At 41.0% G+C, this 22,928-nt stretch overlaps 2 protein-coding genes across 21 annotated transcripts in view; one reads left to right on the forward strand and one right to left on the reverse strand.

Moving 5' to 3' along the window:
• LOC110522257 (atypical kinase COQ8A, mitochondrial) overlaps positions 1-9,262 on the forward strand; it is a 35,130-nt gene extending 25,868 nt beyond the window's left edge. For 2 of the 6 annotated variants that reach the window (XM_021600493.3, XM_021600495.3), the window contains exons 7-15: positions 159-244; positions 518-658; positions 2,424-2,505; positions 3,947-4,040; positions 4,994-5,141; positions 5,428-5,535; positions 5,731-5,796; positions 5,885-5,971; positions 6,197-9,262. In XM_021600493.3, the coding sequence (XP_021456168.2) occupies positions 159-244; positions 518-658; positions 2,424-2,505; positions 3,947-4,040; positions 4,994-5,141; positions 5,428-5,535; positions 5,731-5,796; positions 5,885-5,971; positions 6,197-6,490 (1,106 nt within the window). In that variant the 3' untranslated portion in view covers positions 6,491-9,262. The remainder of the gene's footprint in view (positions 1-158; positions 245-517; positions 659-2,423; positions 2,506-3,946; positions 4,041-4,993; positions 5,142-5,427; positions 5,536-5,730; positions 5,797-5,884; positions 5,972-6,196) is intronic. The other 4 variants (XM_021600494.3, XM_090232837.1, XR_016495393.1 and 1 more) reach the window with 2 other exon arrangements.
• Positions 9,253-22,524, reverse strand: LOC110522258 (uncharacterized). Of its 15 annotated transcripts, none has more exons than XM_090232847.1 (15): positions 22,261-22,524; positions 14,821-14,923; positions 14,517-14,581; positions 14,358-14,424; positions 13,140-13,334; positions 12,793-12,995; positions 12,541-12,609; positions 12,254-12,320; positions 12,055-12,182; positions 11,837-11,906; positions 11,527-11,736; positions 11,099-11,155; positions 10,652-10,759; positions 10,229-10,414; positions 9,253-10,031 (listed from the first exon to the last, which is right to left on the reverse strand). In XM_090232847.1, the coding sequence occupies exons 3-15, from the start codon at positions 14,523-14,525 to the stop codon at positions 9,823-9,825; spliced, it is 1,578 nt and encodes a 525-aa protein (XP_090088973.1). In that variant the 5' UTR covers positions 14,526-14,581; positions 14,821-14,923; positions 22,261-22,524; the 3' UTR covers positions 9,253-9,822. The 15 variants fall into 15 exon arrangements, with proteins under 15 accessions (XP_090088973.1, XP_090088964.1, XP_090088978.1 ...); XM_090232838.1 differs by having other exon boundaries at positions 10,229-10,417; XM_090232852.1 differs by having other exon boundaries at positions 14,517-14,613.
• Between the last annotated feature and the right edge of the window lie 404 nt (positions 22,525-22,928).

A 22,928-nucleotide genomic window follows, 5' to 3' on the forward strand; every position in this document is an offset into this window, starting at 1 on the left:
TTGTGATTAAGACCTGTCATTTCCTGTCCTGTGTTGGTGCATAGTGTAATGAACAGGTTGACAGACAGCAACAAGATGGCTTGTCTCCTCATGTTTTGTTCTGACTGTTGTACGTCAATCAGCCATTCACTGCCATCTCCCTGTCTTCTGTGTTTCAGATGATGCCTTCATCAACCCCCAGCTGGCCAAGATATTTGAGCGTGTGAGACAGAGTGCAGACTTCATGCCCATCAAGCAGATGACGGTAATGTCTCACCTTTTAATAACCTACTCTTAAATCCCCTCGTCACTAGCCCTGTAGCCCCTGGCTATAAAGGGGAATACTAGAAAAACCAATTGTGCCAAGCTGCTCTTTGAGTCATGAATTAGTCAGTCAGTCATGATAAGACAATGAAAGTGAATAACAGATACCTATTAGTCTTCTAATAAGGTACCATCATTGAAGGCTATAGCCCATTGCAGTGATACACTGTTGAGGGAGCTGCCATTAGGTATCCGTGTCCCTTTCCCTCGGTAGAAGTCCATCAACAACGACCTGGGCCCTAACTGGAGGGACAAGCTGGATTCGTTTGAGGAGCGTCCGTTTGCTGCGGCCTCCATTGGACAGGTCCACCTGGCTAAGATGAAGGACGGCAGGGAGGTGGCCATGAAGATCCAGGTGAGATGGAGACCTGGGAGTCATTCAGGAGGATGCTGTGTTTTACACCAGTATATTTCTATATCTGAACATTCTGTGATGTTGCACCCTCCTGAACAAACCTTACATCACGGTATAGGCATTTCATATCCTCTGTTTTTACTTTAAAGGCCTCGTCTGCTGCATTGACGTAATAGTCCAAAGTGTAGAAATGACCGATGTTGAATGAGCGAACAAATATCAGCAGTGACCAGCAGCATTAACGATCTGTTTTGTTATTCTGCTGTTCCCGTGGCTCCATTTAAGGCAATGTTCGTCTTTCCTTGAAAAGATAAAACATGACCTTTTTGAATCACATGTGTTGTGTGTCAACTCTGTATTGTTTACCTTAAAATGCTTTAGAGTAAGCTCTGTTGTCTGTTGTCATAAACTGTAGAGATGTATCATCAAACTTGTATATAGATGTGGCTCTTAGTGCTTTTCAGAAGTTTAAATTCCTGTCTCATTAGCATTTCAAATTCGATTGTATTTGTCACATGCCCCGAATACAACGGGTGTAGACCTTACAGAGAAATGCTTAATTACAATCCCTTATCCAACAATGCTTTAAGAAGTTTAAAAAATATATAAAATTAACAAATAATTCAACAGCAGCAGTAAATTAACAAGCGTGGTTATGTACAGGGAGTACCGGTACAGAGTCAATGTGCGGGGGCACTGGGTAATTGAGGTAATATGTATATGCAGGTAAAGTTAGTGACTATGCATAGATTATAAACAGAGAGTAGCAGCAGCATAAAAGAGGGGTCCGGGTAGCCCTTGATTAGCTTTTCAGGAGTCTTATGGCTTGGGGGTAGAAGCTGTTAAGAAGCCTTTTGAACCTCGACTTGGCACTCCGGTACTGCTTTCAGTGCGGCAATTTTTAGGACCTTCCTCTGACACCGCCTGATATAGAGGTCCTGGATAGCAGGAAGCTTGGCCCCAGTGATGTACTGGGCTGTACGCACTACCCTCTGTATAGTGCCTTGCGGTCAGAGGCTAAGCAGTTGCCAAACCAGGCAGTAATGCAATCAGTCAGGATGCTCTCGATGGTGCAGTTGTAGAACCTTTTGAGGATCTGAGAACCCATGCCAAATCTTTTCGGTCTCCTGAGGGGGAATAGGTTTTGTCGTGCCCTCTTCACAACTGTCTTGGTGTTCTTGGACCATGTTGGTGATGTGGACACCAAGGAACTTGAAGCTCTCAACCTTTTCCACTGCAGCCCTGTCGATGAGAATGGGGGCGTGCTCAGTCCTCCTTTTCCTGTAGTCCACAATTATCTCCTTTTGTCTTGACCACATTGAGAGGTTGTTGTCCTGGCACAACACGACCAGGTCTCTGACCTCCCTGTAGGTTCTCTCACCGTTGTCGGTGATCAGGCCTACTGCTGTTGTGTCATCGGCAAACTTGATGATGGTGTTGGAGTTTGCCTGGCCTTGCAGTCATGAGTGAACAGGGAGTACAGGAGGGGACTGAGCACACACGCCTGAGGGGGCCCCGTGTTGTGGATCAGCGTGGCAGATATTCCCTAACCTTACCACCTGGGGGGGGCCCGTCAGGAAGTCCAGGATCCAGTTGCAGAAGGAGGTATTTAGTCCCAGGGTCCTTAGCTTAGATATGAGCTTTGAGGGCACTATGGTGTCCCTTATCATGGCAGTGTTTTCACAGTTTTTGGTGTCAGGGAGTCAAACCTGTAAACATGGTTGTTTTGTCATGCTGTTTCTCCTGCTCTGTTTGTCCCATGCAGTACCCCGGAGTGGCTAAAAGCATCGACAGTGACATCAACAACCTAATGACTCTCCTCACCATGAGCAACGCACTGCCTGAAGGTGATGATCCCGGAACGGATTTCAGATTTGTTTTGTAGAATTCAATTTTTATTTTATGTTTTTTATTTGTAGCATGATGTAGTAATCACATTTATGACTTAGCGTAAATCACACATGCAGCACAACATAACATGGGGAATATACTGCCCCCCTCCCTGTAAGCACACACTCTGATCCTGCTTTGATCCTGTTCACACACATACGGGGCTCTATTTTAACAACCCTAACGCAATGGTAAATATAAGAGCAGGCGGTAGGTAGCGCTATAGGTTTGGAGTGTGTAAAATATTTTTGCTATTTTTGCAACCAGAATAATGGGCACAGTAGCTGGCGCGAAATTGCTGGGTTTTGATGAAGACAAGTTGAAGGCATGTTGAGGCTTGACCCTCTTCACTGGGCAATCATAACGTGCTCCATTGATAAATATGTGGTTGGTTCAAGTTGTGTATTTACAGTCTTTTATGTATTATGTTGTCATCTGCTACAATTTGAATGTTAGTCCGTTATAGCCTAGTTTGTTAAATAGCCTACAGAAACAAAATCTAGGCCTATCCCATATTTGCTAAATATGCTTGGCTTAAATATGGATATGCAGTACCAGTCAAAAATGTGGACAAACCTACTCATTCTAGGGTTTTTCTTTATTTATTATTTTCTACATTGTAGAGTAATAGTGAAGACATCAAAGCTATTAAATAACCCATATGGAATCATGTAGTAACCAAAAAAGTATTAAACAAATAAAAATATATTTTTATATTTGAGATTCTTCAAAGTAGCCACCCTTTGCCTTGACAGCTTTGCACACTTGGCATTCTCTCAACCATCTTCCTCTGGAATGCTTTTCCAACCGTCCTGAAGGAGTTCCCACCATTACTGAGCAAGATAAAATTCACTAAAGATAAGCCCTAAAAAGACAGTTAATAATTTGACTAAAACAAAACAACTTGTTCAGATCAGGCTATATCTAAATACAGTTCCCATAATTGCTCCCCGTGGGCATATTAGTCCTAAGACCATGTAGACTACAGAGGGTTTAACGCACAGCCAAACTTTTCACGGGAGCTGTAAAATGTCCAATATAACGAGAAAGGGGGAATGCCCATTCACTGTTACTGCTCCCCCAAATATATGTAGCTATAGTCTACCATCGCCGTTGATATTGTCAGTAGTGACTTAGCCACGTGAATGGTACACAAAAAAACAGGCAAATATAGTCAACAAGCTGATTCCGCACCACCGGCAGCGATCGGAATTCTCGCAATTTGACTGTTTGGTCCAAGATGCATGACATGATGGTGTCCAATACCCATCCGTCTGGGCCTCCACTGTACTCTGGGAATGATCCGAGCACACATCCCTCTAGGCCTCAGTCAACCATAATCCATCTGTTTCTCTATATCTCTCTCGCTCTTTCTCCCTCTGTTAACATCTTGTGCAGGTCTCTTCCCTGAGCATCTGATTGAGGTGATGAGCAGAGAGCTGGCACTGGAATGTGATTACATAAGAGAGGCCAAATGTGCCAAGAAATTCCAGTGAGTGATCAAAACAACCAGATGAGCTTTCTCTTAAAGACCACCTCCCCCGTAACTATTTTCATCATCTAATCGTCACAGCAAGCTCTAGAAATGAAGGGGTGAAATGTGGCTTTATCTTTTGGATGTAGACAAGCAATATGAATTTGTGATGACTCAAGCAGTGGCTTTTTAGTGAGCACTTAGTAAATCCATAAATCCCAAGGGGGCCAAGGTAAATGAATCTCTTAAACACAGTGACTTTTCCAGATCGTGGTGGGAGGACAACACAGCATATCATTGTATGACTCCAGATCAGGAAATGTACTGTAGCCTGTAGGGTCTACGAATAGCCACTCCAGCCCTTTGGGGAGTGTTGGTTGGATGACTTTGATATAAAAGTGCATCATTCGTCTACAGCCAGCATTTAAATATAGCCGATCTGGACATAATACAAGGAGACAACAAGCACCCCCTCTCCATACCCTGTCCTCATGCCCCCTGTCCCCGCTCCATGATCCCCAGGTTTGTTGGCAGGCAGGGTGAGGGTGAGAGATAAGATTTGTGTCCAGAGAGGAGGCTCCTGTTACATACAGTACGCACCAGCTGTGGATGACATGCTTTTTCACCATGACCGGTGGACACTCTCCCTTCTATACATGTTCATACAGTATTAAACAGTGATTTGTACAGCTAGAGTGTAGACACGGGAGGATTATTTGAGGGATTGTGGAGATGAGTTGTTGCAGAGGTCACTCACTGACACATCTGTGGAGTTTGAACAGAAGATCATACCGTGGTATTATAAATTCATACAGTGACATAATGCCATTTTTGAAACACTGGAAATATCCTGTGAATTGTCATGACATAAATACTGCACATATACTCCCATTTAGTCCTAAGAGCTTGAGTTTTCAAAGCTGTGTGTTGTGGTGTTCCTGCGTCTGATGATGGTTATGTGATTGGTACAGGGAGCTGCTGAAAGACCACCCGTTCTTCTACGTGCCAGATGTAATAGACGAGCTGAGCAGCAACGCCGTCCTCACCACAGAGCTGGTCCCAGGCTTCCCTCTGGACCAGGCTGAACAACTCTCCCAGGAGCTCAAGAACGAGGTCACTGTATGCTGCACCTGTGTTCATTAACAAAGGCCACCATTATGTATTTTGGTATTTACTTATTGTACGTTGTGTACTTGTGGATTTTGATGTGTGCTTTCTGCTTGCCCAAGCTTGTTTTGATGTGTAAGACAAATGCCACTACAGAACTCATTTCTGTCACCTCACCCGCCAAAGCACCTGCTACAGTGTATTACTGCCCCTTGGTGGTGAAATTGCAGACTGAAAAATGTGTGTTCTTAAAGTATCTTTCTTTCTCTCTGCCTCTTTCTCGGTGTGTGTGTGTCAGATATGTGAGAATATCCTGAAACTTTGTTTAAGGGAGCTGTTTGAGTTCAGATACATGCAGACTGACCCCAACTGGTCCAACTTCTTCTACGACCCACAGACACACAGGGTGAGTTTTTTAACTCTTGTTATCAGTTTCATCATTAGAGTCCTGTAACTAATGTTGATGACCCTCCTAAAGGTTGTCTCTGTTTAAATGGGTCTTCTTGGTGTCTTCTGTAGAGCCTGCCAAGCCTATACAGTAGCCACCTCCAGTAGCACGATGTTGTTGAATGACTAAACATGACTTCTGTTCCATCCATAGGTTGCATTGTTGGATTTCGGAGCCACAAGAGGATTTAGTGAGGACTTCACTGACATCTACATCGAGGTAAGCTATTAGGCTTTATCCCACAACAAAACATAGCCGATCAAAATGATTTATTTGACGTGTGTGTGACATTCATTGTTTTAATCAGCTCATCAAGTCAGCAGCAGAGGGAGACAGAGAGGGCGTTCGGAGAAGATCAGTAGATCTCAAGTTCCTCACAGGTTATGAGTCAAAGGTGAGTCAATTCATTCGTTCTCAACACATGAATCAACAATGCCACGTACTAGTTTATTTTGTCGTAGACAATGAATTGAGAAGGCTCTTCATTACTCCATGGCATAAACTGAGTAGTGAATACCCATAACTTAATTACAATGGCTCCCCCTGAACCCACTAAAAAACACACAAACACATACAGGTTATTACTCTCTGAGTATGTTCTGTCCGTCCCCTCCCTCAGTCCATGGTGAACGCCCATGTGGACGCGGTGATGATTCTGGGCGAGGCCTTTGCCTCTATGGAGCCTTTTAACTTCGGAGCCCAGAGCACCACGGAGCGCATCCACAACCTGATCCCCGTGATGCTGAAGCAGCGCCTCACCCCGCCTCCCGAGGAGACCTACTCTCTCCACCGCAAGATGGGCGGCTCCTTCCTCATCTGCTCCCGCCTCGACGCCAAGCTCGGCTGCAAGAACATGTTCCAGGAGGCCTATAACAACTACTGGAGGGGCCGCCTCAACCGACCAAGCCAGTGACGGACACCGCAGAGGGCCAATAGCAGGGCTACAGCATCAGGGTTACAGAGGGTGTGGACTATAAGGGGAGGGATGTTGACCCTAGCCAGACTTTCTCTGCTGTTAATTTAATGTATATGAATGGCACTTTTTTGCCCGTCTCTCCCCCGAACCAGAGTATGTCTGTATATTCATTACCGGTCCAAAGTTTTAGAACACCTACTCATTCAAGGGTTTATCTTTATTTTTACTGTTTTCTACATTGTAGAAAAATAGTGAAGACATCAAAACTAGGAAATAATACATATGGAATCATGTAGAAACAAAATATATATATATAAAAAAATATATAAATATATATTTTATGTTTTAGATTCTTCAAAGTAGCCACCCTTTGCCTTGATGACAGCTTTGCACACTCTTGGCATTCAACCAGCTTCACCTGGAATTGTTTTCCAACAGTCTTGAAGGATTGGGGCGGCAGGGTAGCCTAGTGGTTAGAGCTTGGACTAGTAACTGAAAGGTTGCAAGTTAAAATCCCCAAGCTGACAAGGTAAAAATCTGTCGTTCTGCTCCTGAACAGGCAGTTAACCCACTGTTCCTAGGCCGTCATTGAAAATAAGTATTTGTTCTTAACTGACTTGCTTAGTAAAATAAAAAATGTTAAAAAAAAGGAGTTCCAACATATGCTTAGCACTTGTTGGCTGCTTTTCCTTCACTCAGCGGTCCGACTCATCCCAAACTATCTCAATTTGATTGAGGTCGGGGGATTGTGGAATCCAGGTCATATGATGCAGCACTCCATCACTCTCCTTCTTGGTCAAATAGCCCTTACAGTGTTTTGAGTCATTGTCCTGTTAAAAAACAAAAGATACTCCCACTAAGCGCAAATCAGATGGGATGGCATATCGCTGCAGAATGCTATGGTAGCCATCTTGGTTAAGTGTGCCTTGAATTCTAAATTAATCAGTGTCTCCCCCACACCGCACCCCCACACCGTCACAACTCCTCCTCCATGCTTCACAGTGGGAACTACACATGCGGCGATCATCCGTTCACCTACTCTGCGTCTCACAAAGACACGGTGGTTGGAACCAATACTCTCAAATTTGGACTCATCAGACCAAAGGACAGATTTCCAACAGTCTAATGTTCATTGCTCGTGTTTCTTGTCCCAAGCAAGTCTCTTCTTATTATTGGTGTCCTTTTAGTAATGATTTCTTTGCAGCAATTTGACCATGATGGCCTGATTGACAGTCACTTCTGAACAGTTGATGTTGAGATGTCTGTTACTTGAACTCTGAAGCATTTATTTGGAATGCAATCTGAGATGCAGTTAACTCTAATAAACTTATCCTCTGCAGTGGAGGTAACTCTGGGTCTTCCTTTCCTGTGGCAGTCCTCATGAGAGCCAGTTTCATCATAGCGCTTGACGGTTTTTGCGACTGCACTTGAAGAAACTTTCAAAGTTCTTGAATTTTTCCGGATTGACTGACCTTCATTTCTTAAAGTTATAATGGACTGTTGATTCTATTTGCTTATTTGACTTAGCCATATTTGGTAGAAGACCATCTTCTGTATACCTTGTCACAATAAAATTCCACAATTTAACTTTTAACAAAACATGCCTGTTTAATTGAAATGCATTCCAGGTGACTACCTCATTAAGCTAGTTGAGAGAATGCCAAGAGTGTGCAAAGCTGTCAAGACAAACGGTGGCTACTTTAAAGAATCAAAAACATAAAATATATTTATTTGTTTTTTTGGTTACTACATGATTCTGTTTGTTTTTTCAGTAATCACTATTACTCTACAATGTAGAAAATAATAAAAACCCTTGAATGAGTAGGTGTGTCCAAACTTTTGACTGGTACTGTATATATTTTTGTGTTATTTAGAGTATATTAACCATGGCTGTCCAGTTAACATTCACAAGACATATCAGATGGTTGATTGTCTAGGTTGAGTTAACTGGGATAAATGCCATGTGTGTGTCAGAGAATTGTAAAGCTATTGTGAATTCAAGACAGTTGGTTTCTTGTGACATAGGGATATGATACTGTCTAATGGGCATAAAACCAGTGGTGGTGATGAGACAGGAGTTAAATATATTGAAGAACAGTGATATACTGTTAATGGCCTATATTTTCCAGCATGTGGCAGTAGTTCTAGTGTCCTATGAGGACAAATGCTCATGTGATTCATACCAAAGTGTAAAAGGATGTTTTCTCACACTTAAGCATATTGCACACGTTAACAGGTTGCAGACCAATTCCTGTTGAGGGAGAAGATTTGAGGACAATCTCCTGTAAAGCCTGTCCCTATAAACACATTACATTTGGGAAACATGAAATATCATATATTTATCAATGATCTGCACTGTGTCATGACACGGTTACTGGATGGATCATGGGACATGGCCTTACTTCCATTGGAAATAAGAACATGCATTCTCATCTACTTTACCATGGGCCTGTAGCACCAACATGGACTGTTTTGACACTAAAGTGTTGTTCTTGTGGCCTGGTGGGCTTATGACATTTTGATCATGGTGTCCTTTATTTACATCAGCTTACAAAGCCTGTCTTTACTTTGTGATGGAAAGACTTAAGGCAAGAGAAAAGTGATTCTAAATCACTGTGTGACTATAAATGCAAAAGTATTGCTTGAAGGATGTTTAGAAATGAATGCCGCTATGCATCTTTTATATTGATATCAGCAGAATTTTTTTATAATCAATTACGTTCTTAGTGTTGTGATAAATATTAAATATTTGAGACTTGTTCCAATCAATGTTGCGTGTGCACTCTTTATTTTAGCTTTGGAATAGATTAGTCTATCTGCAGAGACAGAAATTCCTCAACACAAATGAGTAAGTCTATTGATATCAGAAGAGTTGAGAAAAAATCTTATCAATATCATTAAGTTATTCAATATTTTATGCAACACTTGTACTTGATTTATTCTCATAGAATAAGATTAAACATTCATAAACACATTCTCATGATTGAGGCATAATGTAACAGTAGGAAACACAAACTATAAGTGCTTCTAATACTAAAAGTAGAACAAGCTGAAATTCACAAATACATATGAGGTATCTTATCTTCAAAGATTCCCTCACAACAGAGGTTCTACAGAGAGAAGTCTAGTTTTGTACTTATTGAGAATCAAGATAATATTTAATTTGGCTCACTACACAGATTGTGATAAGCTTTCTTCTAAACTAGAATGAGTCACCAACGCCCTGGGTGGAAGTTGTCGAAATGTAGGTTTTTAAATAATGTTGGTGGCGTTGTAATCTTGTTACAGACTTCAAACACTTTGTGTTGCCACAATGGGGCGCTTAATGTCTAAGGACTGCTGTTGTATTTCAGTAAGGCCTTATGTATGAGAGTCACTGCAATATCATTTGTTTTACAATGCAGAAGTCCCACAGAGTCATGGAAGAGAACATTAACTTTCTCTACTACGTTGTTGTAGTGAGATGCAGATCTCTGGTCTGTGACAAAGTAGCGATCAAAAGTATGGTGCATCACCACTAGAATGGCATCTGTGTTACCTGTTGAGTGACAAAATGATGCAAGCTTTAGAAAAGTACTTCCACCCCAAAAATCATTAGACAAAAGGTTGTTCTACAACATGGACCAATACATCCTGTTGAGTAAAATGAAATCCCATGATAGAAGTAGTATTGACAATTGTATTCGGTCTAGAAATCTTTTGCTTTCATGGTGTAATCCCAAAAGGCTTTCCTACCTGGAACTTGGCTCATGGCAGCCTCAATGTCAGTTCCCACACGAGATGTAACAGGACAGAAGACCATTATGACTTGGCAGTCCTCTACACTGGTCTCCTTTCGTTTAAGTCCCAGATCCTCCACTTGTTTCATGAGTGCAAGGTGAGTGTTCAGGGTTTTTCCACACACTTGGGAATAGACTTTAACTTCTTGAAACAAAACATAATTAAATTACAACACTACATACATTATATCCCCAAGATGTTGCAAACAAAAGCAAAGTGGTGGATTTCCATTGCAGACATTTTACACTAGAAAGCTCATCACACATCAGCTATCAGAGTGGAGAGGTAAGGAGGGATTTATGCCAATTAGATTGACTGACAGGAAATGCATGAACAAATAGTTTTTGATTAGTACAAAGCATATCTCAAGAATCTCACCCGGAAAATGTTTTGTTACATATCTACTGAAAAAACTCCAACGTCCAGGTTCTTTTCCTTCCTTTTCTTTTGGGGCCTGGATGTTACCAGGTACTGATGAGGACCTATCTGAAAGTAGCAATTGAAATCAAATTCTCAACACATTGTTTCCAATTCCTTAAAGGGGCAATCTGCAATTGATACATCAATTTTTGACTTATAAATTAATTATATTTTAAAGGATTTAATGACATTGAACAGTGTTTAGGCTTTGATAATGGCCTTTGTAGTATGTTGCAGATGGCTCAATATCAGCTGTTCCTGAAGTGTACGGAGAGCATGATTTTGAGGTCTCCAGTTTGCCTCGCGACCTGAACTGCACATTACCAGTGGTACTTGGAGGAGCATATGTTATTCCAGCTGCTCCTGAAGTATGAGGTGGGGGTTCCTTGAAGTTTTGCCACTTACCACTGGTGGGCAGATCTGTTCTTGGTCGTTTGGGGTGGATCTCTACAGCACCTAAGGCTGAGGACAACAAGGTACTATGAATTCAAGTCCAGTGTTTTTGCAGCACATTGTTGTGAGTCTGTGCAAGTCATTGTGGTTGGCTTTGCCAGCTGTAAAAGGGTTTAACATTATAGAATTCTTATGTTTTGAGAAAAATATTTTTAAGGTTGAGTTACCTGGTCGTTCTGAAGCGCCTTACATTTCGGCTGTTAACAGAGTAATTTTAGGCTAAGAAAAGACTGTGTTCGAGCTCCATTAAAGTCCCAATAGTGAATGTCTTGAATGTTTAATTTCTCAACATTTTGTATACCATTATCTATGTCTTTTGATTCATGAGGGATGAGACCCACTATTCTGCAACCAACACAGACAGCAGTTATGTCATTTACCTGCAACATTGGATAGCTGGTTTCCTGCTGTAGCAGAGTCAGCTGATGGGGACACAGCATTGCCCTCAGCCTCCATGGGCTCTTCTTTATTGTAGCTCTCAAGCAGTTCAACGTGTTCCTGAATGAAGTGCAGGGCTTTGGCCAGCTGCTTCTTCAAATCTTTAAGAATAGGGATGTAGCCATGTAACACTCCCCCAGGAACAAGTGCATCTGTAAGGAGAAAGTGACCAGTGCATACAATTACAACCAAAGAGACACCACAAATGTATTGGGTGACAGCTATGCTGAAAGTCCTTGAAAAGGGACTTACTCTTCATGACAACAGCTGGAAGGAATTCCCTAAACTCGTTAAGAATGAAATCGATAGGTTTAGCTGTGTCCTAAGAAACAAAAATAACAGAAAACATGGGGGGATTAGTACATACAATGGAAATGTACAATGAATCAAAAACCTTCATTCTATTAACTATACTGAATGATCCCACAAAGTGGTACAGTAACCATAGAAGCTTTTGGGACTATACCAACCTGTTTAGATTGGGTTAGAAGTTCACTGATCTTCTTCCTAAGTTTGAAATGCTCAAGGCCTGGCAGAAGTTCCTTCAGATCATCTCTTGTTAACTCTTGAATATCAATGTCCTCTTTAATTCCAGCTCCTGAAAACAAATATGATGTTATTAGGAGGACAGTTAACAACAACTGCATAAAGCTCAGGGAGATAACTTACTTGCAAGGGCAGATGCTGCAACTGGTGAGAGGCCCCTGATTTGCTCTTCCAAACTCATTGTCCTTGCCTAAGAGGAAGAGATTGATAGGCTATTTATTACTGTTCACAGGCTTATACAGCTGCTAACTATCATTTAATTGTAGTTACCTGAAACATATTTGTATTGTCACACTGATGCTGCTGTAAGGAAACAGGATTTGATCCCCTCTGCTCTGACCACCTCCCTCTGCTCTGACCTGTCATTCGTATTTTGACCAAGTGGCAAAGTCTGAAATGAGACGACATACCACTAGGTTTTCCTGCTCAGGGGCATCACTGGCTTCTTCTTTTCCGATTAGTTCCCAGACCTCATCATTCTGCACCAGTGTTAAAATACACAGTACACATACAGGTCAGTGTGCATGAGGAGTATTACAACTACGTGTTATTTCCCTAGACGTTACTAATCTCAACTCAAGCTCACTTTTTCCCATTTGTATTAATTGGGGACACAATGTTCCTCTTTATCTAAATTATCATATTGAATGAAGGTGAACTACCTTTGGCTGTATTTCTGGCCTGCCCAGAATCTTTCTAATTGCGTCTTCATTGCGAGGACACTCCAGTAGTCCCTGGTTCTCATGGAAGAGACAGTCCACTGTGAGTATTACATCACCGCTGGTCACTAGTCTGCTACTGTTTGATACAGTGTACTCTGGATCGAAGGTGTGATGCAGCACTACCAGGATGACAGGTTTACCAGCTGTCAAGAGAATGAGGGACAGATAAGAGCTTTTGGAATTAGATGTCACTTTTTGAGAAGTTCCTTTATGAATTATTGATCGCCTGGAAATAGTCTCTGGTGACTGATTGTTACAGTACACTTGGTTCTGGGTGCCAAGATTACCTGGAATCTTCTGCAGTGCTGCTTCAACATCAGTTCCAGCACGAGAGACAATGGGACAGAAAGCCAGGATGACATCACTCTCCTCTAGTGACGTCACCTCAGTTAAACCTTTTGCAGTGAGACAGCGATTGATTTCCTCATGAGACCGCAGAGTATTCCCAGTCACAATGGTGAAGAATGTCTCCGTCCTCCACTCTATAGAATAATAAACATGTGATTTAAGTATAGGGTTAAGCAACTGTGACACCTCAGTTACTACATTAGCATATTCAAAAGTGTCTTACACCTAGCCTGGTCCATAAATGGCAGTGTTGTAGGCAAACTTAAATTGTACTGTAGAAGTCGCAGCTACAATAAAGACATCTAACTAGCCTGTTTGAATCCCTTATTGTGCCCTTACAGGCAATGTCCACTAACATGGACGTGCACTGACAACATGACGGAGCCCATTCATTTTCAATGAAAGGAAAGTGGATCTCGCCAAAATGAGCAAGGATAGATAAGTTTGGCGAACAGAGCGATGCAAAAAGTTGGAGATAGCGGAACTCTTTGTTAATTCCTGGTGATATTGCGGTGAAATTGACCAATTGGGGACACTATTCTACTGATGCACAAATGTTCAGCACCACAACAGCGCAAACTACATGAATATAGAGCTCGCCCGCTTGAAGTCCTAAAATACTGAAATGAGTTACCTCTGGTTCGTTCAGCCATTCCTAACAGGTAAATTAATGGGGAAAGAATAGGGTTTTGGGATAAACGCCGTAAACAAAGTCTGAGGTTAACACAGGCTTAGGAGATATTTTGTATGAATGTAGAAGATCTCCTGGTCTGTGTTTACCACAGACCTTATTTCAGCTTTTATTCAAAATGCCTACAAAAACTCAATTTATTTCCCAATAAGCTTTGTCCAACGAACGATGGCGGAGTTAATGCCTACAAAAAGACGCCATTACGATTGCTCTCTATACCGGCGCACAAACATTTAGCACCATGGACAGCACCACGACCATTGAAAACTGATAGCTAGTCGACCTAACCTTTTCAGACACTTCCTTTTTGCCAAGATGCCCATTGTTCCCCTTCCCTTGAAATGTAGATGTGTTAAATAAATATAAGATTATTGCAATAGCCTACTGCTCTCAGACTCTTTGATATCCTACAACCGGTGGTTACCACAAGTTAATTGGGACCCAGATCATGTAAATCTTTGCTTACTTGTAAGGGCACATGCTGCATCTGGTGAGAGGCTCCTGTTTGGCTTTTCGAAACTCATTGTCCTTGCCTAGGAGGAAGAGAATTATAGACTATTTATTAGTACAAAACATTGTTCACAGGCTTACACAGCTGCTAACTGTATCATTTCATTGTAGTTACCTGACTCATACTTGTCACACTGATGCTGCTGTAGGGAAACAGGATTTGCTGTCCTCTGCTCTGATCTTGAAAAGATAACGGATTCAGGACGGTAGGCCTATTCTGATACAACGTCACAACACTTTCAGATAGAAAATACATTGTGCCCAGAGAATACATTTTCCTTGCTGTTCCTTGCTGTAAAAAGGTACATTTATCAACATTTTTCATAATTCAATAAGCCTGGGCAATCAAATAACAAATTCACTGATTAGGGCAAGGTAAGAGTCATGAGTGGATGCAAAAATTAGAAATATAATCTCACCTGCTGCTGTTTATCAACCTTTATTACGCTGCCAGGTAAGACCCACGGAGAAACAGTCACTGTTTAGATGAGTGTTGGCTGAGTGGGACGTCAAATACTGACACTGCAGAGACACAAAGGATTGCCTGTTACTGAAACACTTAATGACATAGATTGTGGCATCATTTCCCTCCTATACTAGCTTTAACGACGAGAAGGCAGAAACAAAAGTTAAATACCAGTATAAAATAGTGCTTTTGGTTGGTCGTGACAGACAACCACTACGCAGATGCACACCAGGTATCACGGTCGCAAGGCATATGAATTAACAGTAGCGGTGTGTGGATAAGTTCACTGGGGAAGCCAAGCCACCCCCCTCACCAGAAAAGCCATATTACATCCTACACTGTATGTGCTGTGATAATTGCGTTGTTTGCTGTTAATTCATATGCCTTGCGAGCGTGATATATAGGCCTAAAGGCCGAGACAATAAGAAGACACAGTGGCAGAATACATTAACAAAACCTTGGCTTTATCACAAAACAGTAAAGTCCCCCCTTATCTCAGCTCGCTGGTCACCATAGCATCTCCCACCTGTAGCACACGCTCCAGCAGGTATATCTCTCTAGTCACCCCCAAAACCAATTATTTCTTTGGCCGCCTCTCCTTCCAGTTTTCTGCTGCCAATGACTGTAACGAACTACAAAAATCTCTGAAACTGGAAACACTTATCTCCCTCACTAGCTTTAAGCACCAACTGTCAGAGCAGCTCACAGATTACTGCACCTCTACATAGCCCACCTATAATTTAGCCCAAACAACTACCTCTTTCCCTACTGTATTTTATTTATTTATTTATTTTTCTCCTTTACACCCCATTATTTTTATTTCTACTTTGCACATTCTTCCACTGCAAATCTACCATTCCAGTGTTTAACTTGCTATTTTGTATTTACTTTGCCACCATGGCCTTTTTTTTGCCTTTACCTCCCTTATCTCACCTCATTTGCTCACATCGTATATAGACTTGTTTATACTGTATTATTGACTGTATGTTTGTTTTACTCCATGTGTAACTCTGTGTCGTTGTGTGTGTCGAACTGCTTTGCTTTATCTTGGCCAGGTCGCAATTGTAAATGAGAACTTGTTCTCAACTTGCCTACCTGGTTAAATAAAGGTGAAATTAAAAATATATATCTATTTTTTTAATACAAGGAAAATTATGAAACACAGAGATCTGAAAAATATCTATATATATTTTTACCCCCATTTAGTGATATGCGATCTTGTCTCATTACTGCAACTCCCCAACAGGTTCGGGAGGTGAAGGTCAAGTAATGCGTACTCCGAAACATGACCCGCCAAACCGCGCTTCTTAACACCCGCCCGCTTAACCCAGAAGCCAGCTGCACCAATGTGTGGGAGGAAGCACCATTCAACAGACAATCGAAGTAAGCCTGCAGGTGCCCGGCCCACCACAAGGAGTCGCTAGAGCACAATGAGCCAAGTAAAGCCACCCCGGCCAAACCCTCCCCTAACCTGAACGACCCTAACCTGAACGACGCTGGGCCAATTGTGCGCCACCCTATGGGACTCCCGGTCACGGCCGGTTGTGACACAGCCTGGGATTGAACCCGCATCTGTAGTGACGCCTCAAATACTGCTTCCCAGTGATTTTACCCACACATAGCTACTGGTGACAACCAAAACCTAAGAGGTCTTCAGCAGGTTGGGTGCCACCGGTAGCAATGACTTGAGTCTGTGCGACATCAGATGCTGTGTGTGTAACAGTACTCGTCTTGTACAATCAGTCATCGACACGGAACTCCAACATGTAGCACCAGTCATGTAGCTTTATTCTGATAAGAACGACACAAAATTGCACGTCATGCAATGCACGTCTCACCATCCAACTCTGCACTCACGCACGCTGGTTTGGTGCTTGTTCACTGGGCTAGTTACCAAAATAATACAATTACAATATAATATATTTAACAATGTACCTGATAAGAACGACACAAAATTGCACGTCATGCAATGCACGTCTCACCATCCAACTCTGCACTCACGCACTGTACAAAATATATGAACCCCCCCACCAGACACAGTAAGTTGCTAGCTAATACTGGCGGGAATTCTCTACAACAAAATGCACAACAAATATTCTCCAAAAACCGCTGCATCTTATGTGTGATGTTCGAATAACATTTACAAACAATTTGATATAAATTGTACATTTAAATCATCACTTGAGAGTATAAAAATCACTTTTGATGTACAGTGCTTTGCAACCAACAACTTACCGCTGGTTTGGTGCTTGTTCACTGCGACGATTCTAACTGGAACATCCCCCCTCGTAAGCAAGCTACGCAAACCAGCCAATAAGATGCCATGTTGAGTAGGTGAAGGCAAAACAAACTCAAACCAAAAACCCATTGGCTTAACAATAAAGTGGCATGGGGAATCACCAATATAACCCTGTTACATGTGTGTCTACTGTCCATCCCCTCCGTGGCGTGTTGCACCACTGCAGTATAGCTGACCATACATCCATACTGTCTAGCTTTGCCCTCTTGCATAAGTCTTTCACTCTCTTGGCAGCTGGCTCTGCCTCATAGCCCCCCTCCTCCCCACTTTGCAGAATGTGATGACCATGTCAGCTGACACGTCTGGCAGTGGCTCCACCTCCAAGTAATCTACGTAATGATCAACCTTTTTTTTATTTTTATTTTTTATTTTTTTTATTAATTTCAAATCAATACATAAATCACATGAGGGAACACAAGCATACATAGATTACAAACAATAGACAATCGAGCTAGGGGGTACAATATCACATTACAATTACACAAGGACCTTAAGGGACATGCATATACTTACAATTCTAACAGCTTTTTTGTTAGTAGAGCATTTAACTGTCTTAAAATACAGTTCAATTTCTTTTGTAGGGTACGAAAATGTGGTTTTCTGTTTGTAAATTTACATTTGTGTATATGAAATTTGGCCAAAAGAATAATGAAATTAATTACATAAAAATGATTCCGCTTATTTCTATTGTATGTAAAGAATCCAAACAGTACATCTCTCCACAATAGTGTAAAATCTTCATAAATGTGTTCAATTATAAACCTACTGATGTCTTGCCAGAGTTTTCTTACATGAACACAATGCCAAAAAAGATGCACAACTGTTTCTGGGTGGTCATTACAAAAGGAGCAATTTGAGTTTATGTTTTCCTTAAACTTCTTCATATAGTGGTTGGCAGGATAATATTTATGAATAATTTTAAAGGAAACTTCCTTAATTTTGTTAACAAGTAGGTATGTGTGTGGCAACATCCAAACTTTTTTCCAACAGATATTATCAATAAATCCATTCCAATAAGGCATGACATAAGGTATAGATACAACATCCTGCTGAAACAAGGTTCGTATCGCTCTGTTGTTGAATGGACCAAAAGAGAAACAAATCTTTCCTACTGATGAGTCAACAGGGTCAACAGAAGGTAGGCTCTGAGGGTCAGGTCTTGACAGGTTCCTGAATAACATAGCAACACCTGAGGGAATGGCATTTAAAACAATTGCAAAATCTTTAGGTGTTACAGGGACCTTGTAAAGTGATAAGAATTATTTATAACTGAGTAAAAGACCCTCTGCATTTACCAGTTGGCTCACCAATAGGATATTATTTCGGAACCAATATTCTAAAAACAGAGAGTTATTTGTATACAATATATCCCGATTATTCCATATATAATATCTGTGTGGAGAAAAATTGTGTTTATAAATTAAGGACCATGACAAGAAAACCTGCCGATGAAAAACAGAAAGTTTCACTGGAACTTTGTCAATATTATAATTGCAAACCAACATGAAGTTAAGGCCTCCAAAAGTAGAGAAGACATGATGAGGAATATAATTCCAGATAGAAGTGGGTCTTCTTAGAAATTGTTTTATCCAATTGATCTTAAAAGTATTATTTAAAGTAGTAAAATCCAGAAAATTCAGTCCTCCATTCTCATAAGTGTTCATTACAACAGTTTTCCTAATGTAATGGGTACGGTTTCTCCAAAGAAAGTTGAAAAGCATCTGGTCTATCTCCTTGCTTATTTTACGGTCAAGATATAAAGATAGCGCACCCTATGTTAGTCTAGAGATACCTCCAGCCTTGGTTATTAGGACTCTACCTTTTAAAGATAGGTCCCTCTGTAGCCATTGATTTAGTTTCTTCTGGGTTTTTTTAATAAGAGGGTTAAAATTTAGAAAGCCTCTAGACTTCTGATCCTTTGTAATGGTTATGCCTAAATATGTAAGTTCTTCTTTTACTGGAATACCATAATATGAAGGTGTCACACAATCTTTGACAGCCATGAGTTCACATTTCTTAATGTTAAGATATAGACCAGACGCTTTGGAAAAGGATTGTATCACATTGATCGATATGGGAATTTGGTTAGCGTCTTTCAGAAAAAGTGTAGTATCGTCAGCCAGCTGGCTTATAATAATTTCTTTACCAGCTATGGAGATACCTTGTACAGGACTATTATTTAAAGAATTGTAATGATCAACCATAATCAGGAAGTCCTTTCCTATATACGTAAAAAGGTCCATGCTCACTGTTTGCCATGGGCACTCTGGGATGTTATGTGAAATCATTGATTCGTTTTGCTGTGCTCGTGCATATTCATTACAGGCTGAGCAGTTGGATACATGTCCTTGATTCCTCTCTCATGTTCGACCAGAAAAGTGTGTCCCTTGCCTGTCTATAGCGTGCCTCCCCGCCAATGTGTCTTGCATTTATTCGGCTCAACATTTCCGGAATCAGGGTTAGAAGAAGGGTTAGCTAACATGCTAATGAGTTGCAGAGTAGCTAAAAAGTAGTAAGTAGATGAAAAGCTGCTAATTAGTTACAGTTGTCCGTGATGAGATTCCAAATCGCAACCTTTGAGTTGCTAGACGTTCGCCTTATACGTTCGACCCCGACAAACCACCCTAAGTAGCCATCTGTTTTATGTAACCATACCAAACATAACATTACTAATTTGAGTCTCCAATATGTACATTTACGATGTTATGTCTAGTCTATGAGACCAGACTGGAAGAGGACATCTCCAAGCACAGACTCCACTAGATCATTGAACACGTCATGATATTCGCTCAGCAGCTCTTTGGGGCACTGCTCCACTTTGTTTAGCTCGGCTGGAATTGTGAGTTACGAGTCCTACGTGCTCACACGTACAACCAGAGAGTAGTGGGTTTTGATCCAACTCCACAACTTCAAAGACTAGCTTGTGCTTAACCCCCTTAATGACACAGTCTGTGTTATTTCACCCCATTTATCAAATTAGCTCTCCTGAGTACAGCTTCAGTTGTGTGTTACTTGCCTGTAGTGGGGTATTTGGTGATATTCTATTTCACTCTCCTACTCACTACATGTTGCACCTGTATCAAACTGGCATTATTGTCTTTTATTATTCTGTTTTAGTTGCAAAAACCATTTCTGGCACTGAGTGAGCTGTAATGATGCAGGCCAATTCCTCTCTGTCAGAGCATTCCTCTCTCTCTCTATATATATATATATATATATATATATATATATATATATATATATATATATATATATATATATATATATATATATATATATATATATATATATATATATATATATATATATATATATATATATATATATATATATATAGTGCCTTGCGAAAGTATTCGACCCCCTTGAACTTTGTGACCTTTTGCCACATTTCAGGCTTCAAACATAAAGATATAAAACTGTATTTTTTGTGAAGAATCAACAACAAGTGGGACACAATCATGAAGTGGAACGACATTTATTGGATATTTCAAACTTTTTTAACAAATCAAAAACTGAAAAATTGGGCGTGCAAAATTATTCAGCCCCTTTACTTTCAGTGCAGCAAACTCTCTCCAGAAGTTCAGTGAGGATCTCTGAATGATCCAATGTTGACCTAAATGACTAATGATGATAAATACAATCCACCTGTGTGTAATCAAGTCTCCGTATAAATGCACCTGCACTGTGATAGTCTCAGAGGTCCGTCAAAAGCGCAGAGAGCATCATGAAGAACAAGGAACACACCAGGCAGGTCCGAGATACTGTTGTGAAGAAGTTTAAAGCTGGATTTGGATACAAAATATTTCCCAAGCTTTAAACATCCCAAGGAGCACTGTGCAAGCGATAATATTGAAATGGAAGGAGTATCAGACCACTGCAAATCTACCAAGACCTGGCCGTCCCTCTAAACTTTCAGCTCATACAAGGAGAAGACTGATCAGAGATGCAGCCAAGAGGCCCATGATCACTCTGGATGAACTGCAGAGATCTACAGCTGAGGTGGGAGACTCTGTCCATAGGACAACAATCAGTCGTATATTGCACAAATCTGGCCTTTATGGAAGAGTGGCAAGAAGAAAGCCATTTCTTAAAGATATCCATAAAAAGTGTTGTTTAAAGTTTGCCACAAGCCACCTGGGAGACACACCAAACATGTGGAAGAAGGTGCTCTGGTCAGATGAAACCAAAATTGAACTTTTTGGCAACAATGCAAAACGTTATGTTTGGCGTAACAGCAACACAGCTGAACACACCATCCCCACTGTCAAACATGGTGGTGGCAGCATCATGGTTTGGGCCTGCTTTTGTTCAGCAGGGACAGGGAAGATGGTTAAAATTGATGGGAAGATGGATGGAGCCAAATACAGGACCATTCTGGAAGAAAACCTGATGGAGTCTGCAAAAGACCTGAGACTGGGACGGAGATTTGTCTTCCAACAAGACAATGATCCAAAACATAAAGCAAAATCTACAATGGAATGGTTCAAAAATAAACATATCCAGGTGTTAGAATGGCCAAGTCAAAGTCCAGACCTGAATCCAATCGAGAATCTGTGGAAAGAACTGAAAACTGCTGTTCACAAATGCTCTCCATCCAACCTCACTGAGCTCGAGCTGTTTTGCAAGGAGGAATGGGAAAAAAATTCAGTCTCTCGATGTGCAAAACTGATAGAGACATACCCCAAGCGACTTACAGCTGTAATCGCAGCAAAAGGTGGCGCTACAAAGTATTAACTTAAGGGGGCTGAATAATTTTGCACGCCCAATTTTTCAGTTTTTGATTTGTTAAAAAAGTTTGAAATATCCAATAAATGTCGTTCCACTTCATGATTGTGTCCCACTTGTTGTTGATTCTTCACAAAAATATACAGTTTTATATCTTTATGTTTGAAGCCTGAAATGTGGCAAAAGGTCGCAAAGTTCAAGGGGGCCGAATACACAACATGCACTTTCTTTATCCTGCCTGACACACCTTGACAAAATGCATATCAAGCCTAGACAGACGATAGTGCAGATCTAGCGCCCATGCACTATCCGCTGCCCAAACTAGAAAAATATACACAAATTAAGATGACCAATTCGTAGTCTACTTACCGCATAATACTGTCACGTCAACCAACACAGATAATAAACAAACTAGTCACAATCACTTTTGGACGAGAGGTTCGTCAAATACCAGATCAAAAGTAATATAATCTTAATTTATATAAACACTTCTGTGTCGGTATTTTCACTCTTGAAACGTCCTCCTGATTTCTAGTAATCAGAAAGTGAAAGTGTCAGGCTATAACAGCCCAGCCCGTTGGTTGGCGGGGGATAACGTTCAACTCACAATCAGCCAAGCGTCTCTATGGCTCTGACAAAATAAATAGCCTCCTTTATTTATTCGTTTTTATTGGTTTCTTGCACAGCAGGTCATTATTGTCACAACAATACACAATTTTCTGACAAAGTAAAGGTCAAATAGCTTGACACAATGCAAGTATTAATTGGTTTAACAAAAATAATATACATGCATTTGTGAGTTCATTGGCTCGTATATTAGATAAAGTAATGTTTAAGGCATGTCTAAGGCATGTTCAGTGTATTATTTAAACAATAAGGGCTGGGGGGGTGTGGTATGTGGCCAATACACCACAGCTGATGCTGCCTTCATAACCAAGATGGAGGGGGGAATTTACCGGTGATGCATTCACGTGCTTTGAACCAGTTTAGAAACGCTGATTGGCTAATGGCCAACGAGCTGTGTAACCTATCAACTA

The sequence above is a fragment of the Oncorhynchus mykiss genome, chromosome 4 (assembly GCF_057628025.1).
Source record: "Oncorhynchus mykiss isolate SJ-2025 chromosome 4, ASM5762802v1, whole genome shotgun sequence".
In the NCBI taxonomy this organism is placed as follows: Eukaryota; Metazoa; Chordata; class Actinopteri; order Salmoniformes; family Salmonidae; genus Oncorhynchus; species Oncorhynchus mykiss.

Coding starts and splice junctions, on each gene's coding strand:
- LOC110522258 (XM_090232838.1), bottom strand. Junction 12,321..12,540: donor CTGAGCAGGAAAACCTAGTG/GTATGTCGTCTC, acceptor TCTTCCTCTTAG/GCAAGGACAATGAGTTTGGA. Junction 11,907..12,054: donor TTCTAACCCAATCTAAACAG/GTTGGTATAGTC, acceptor TTTGTTTCTTAG/GACACAGCTAAACCTATCGA.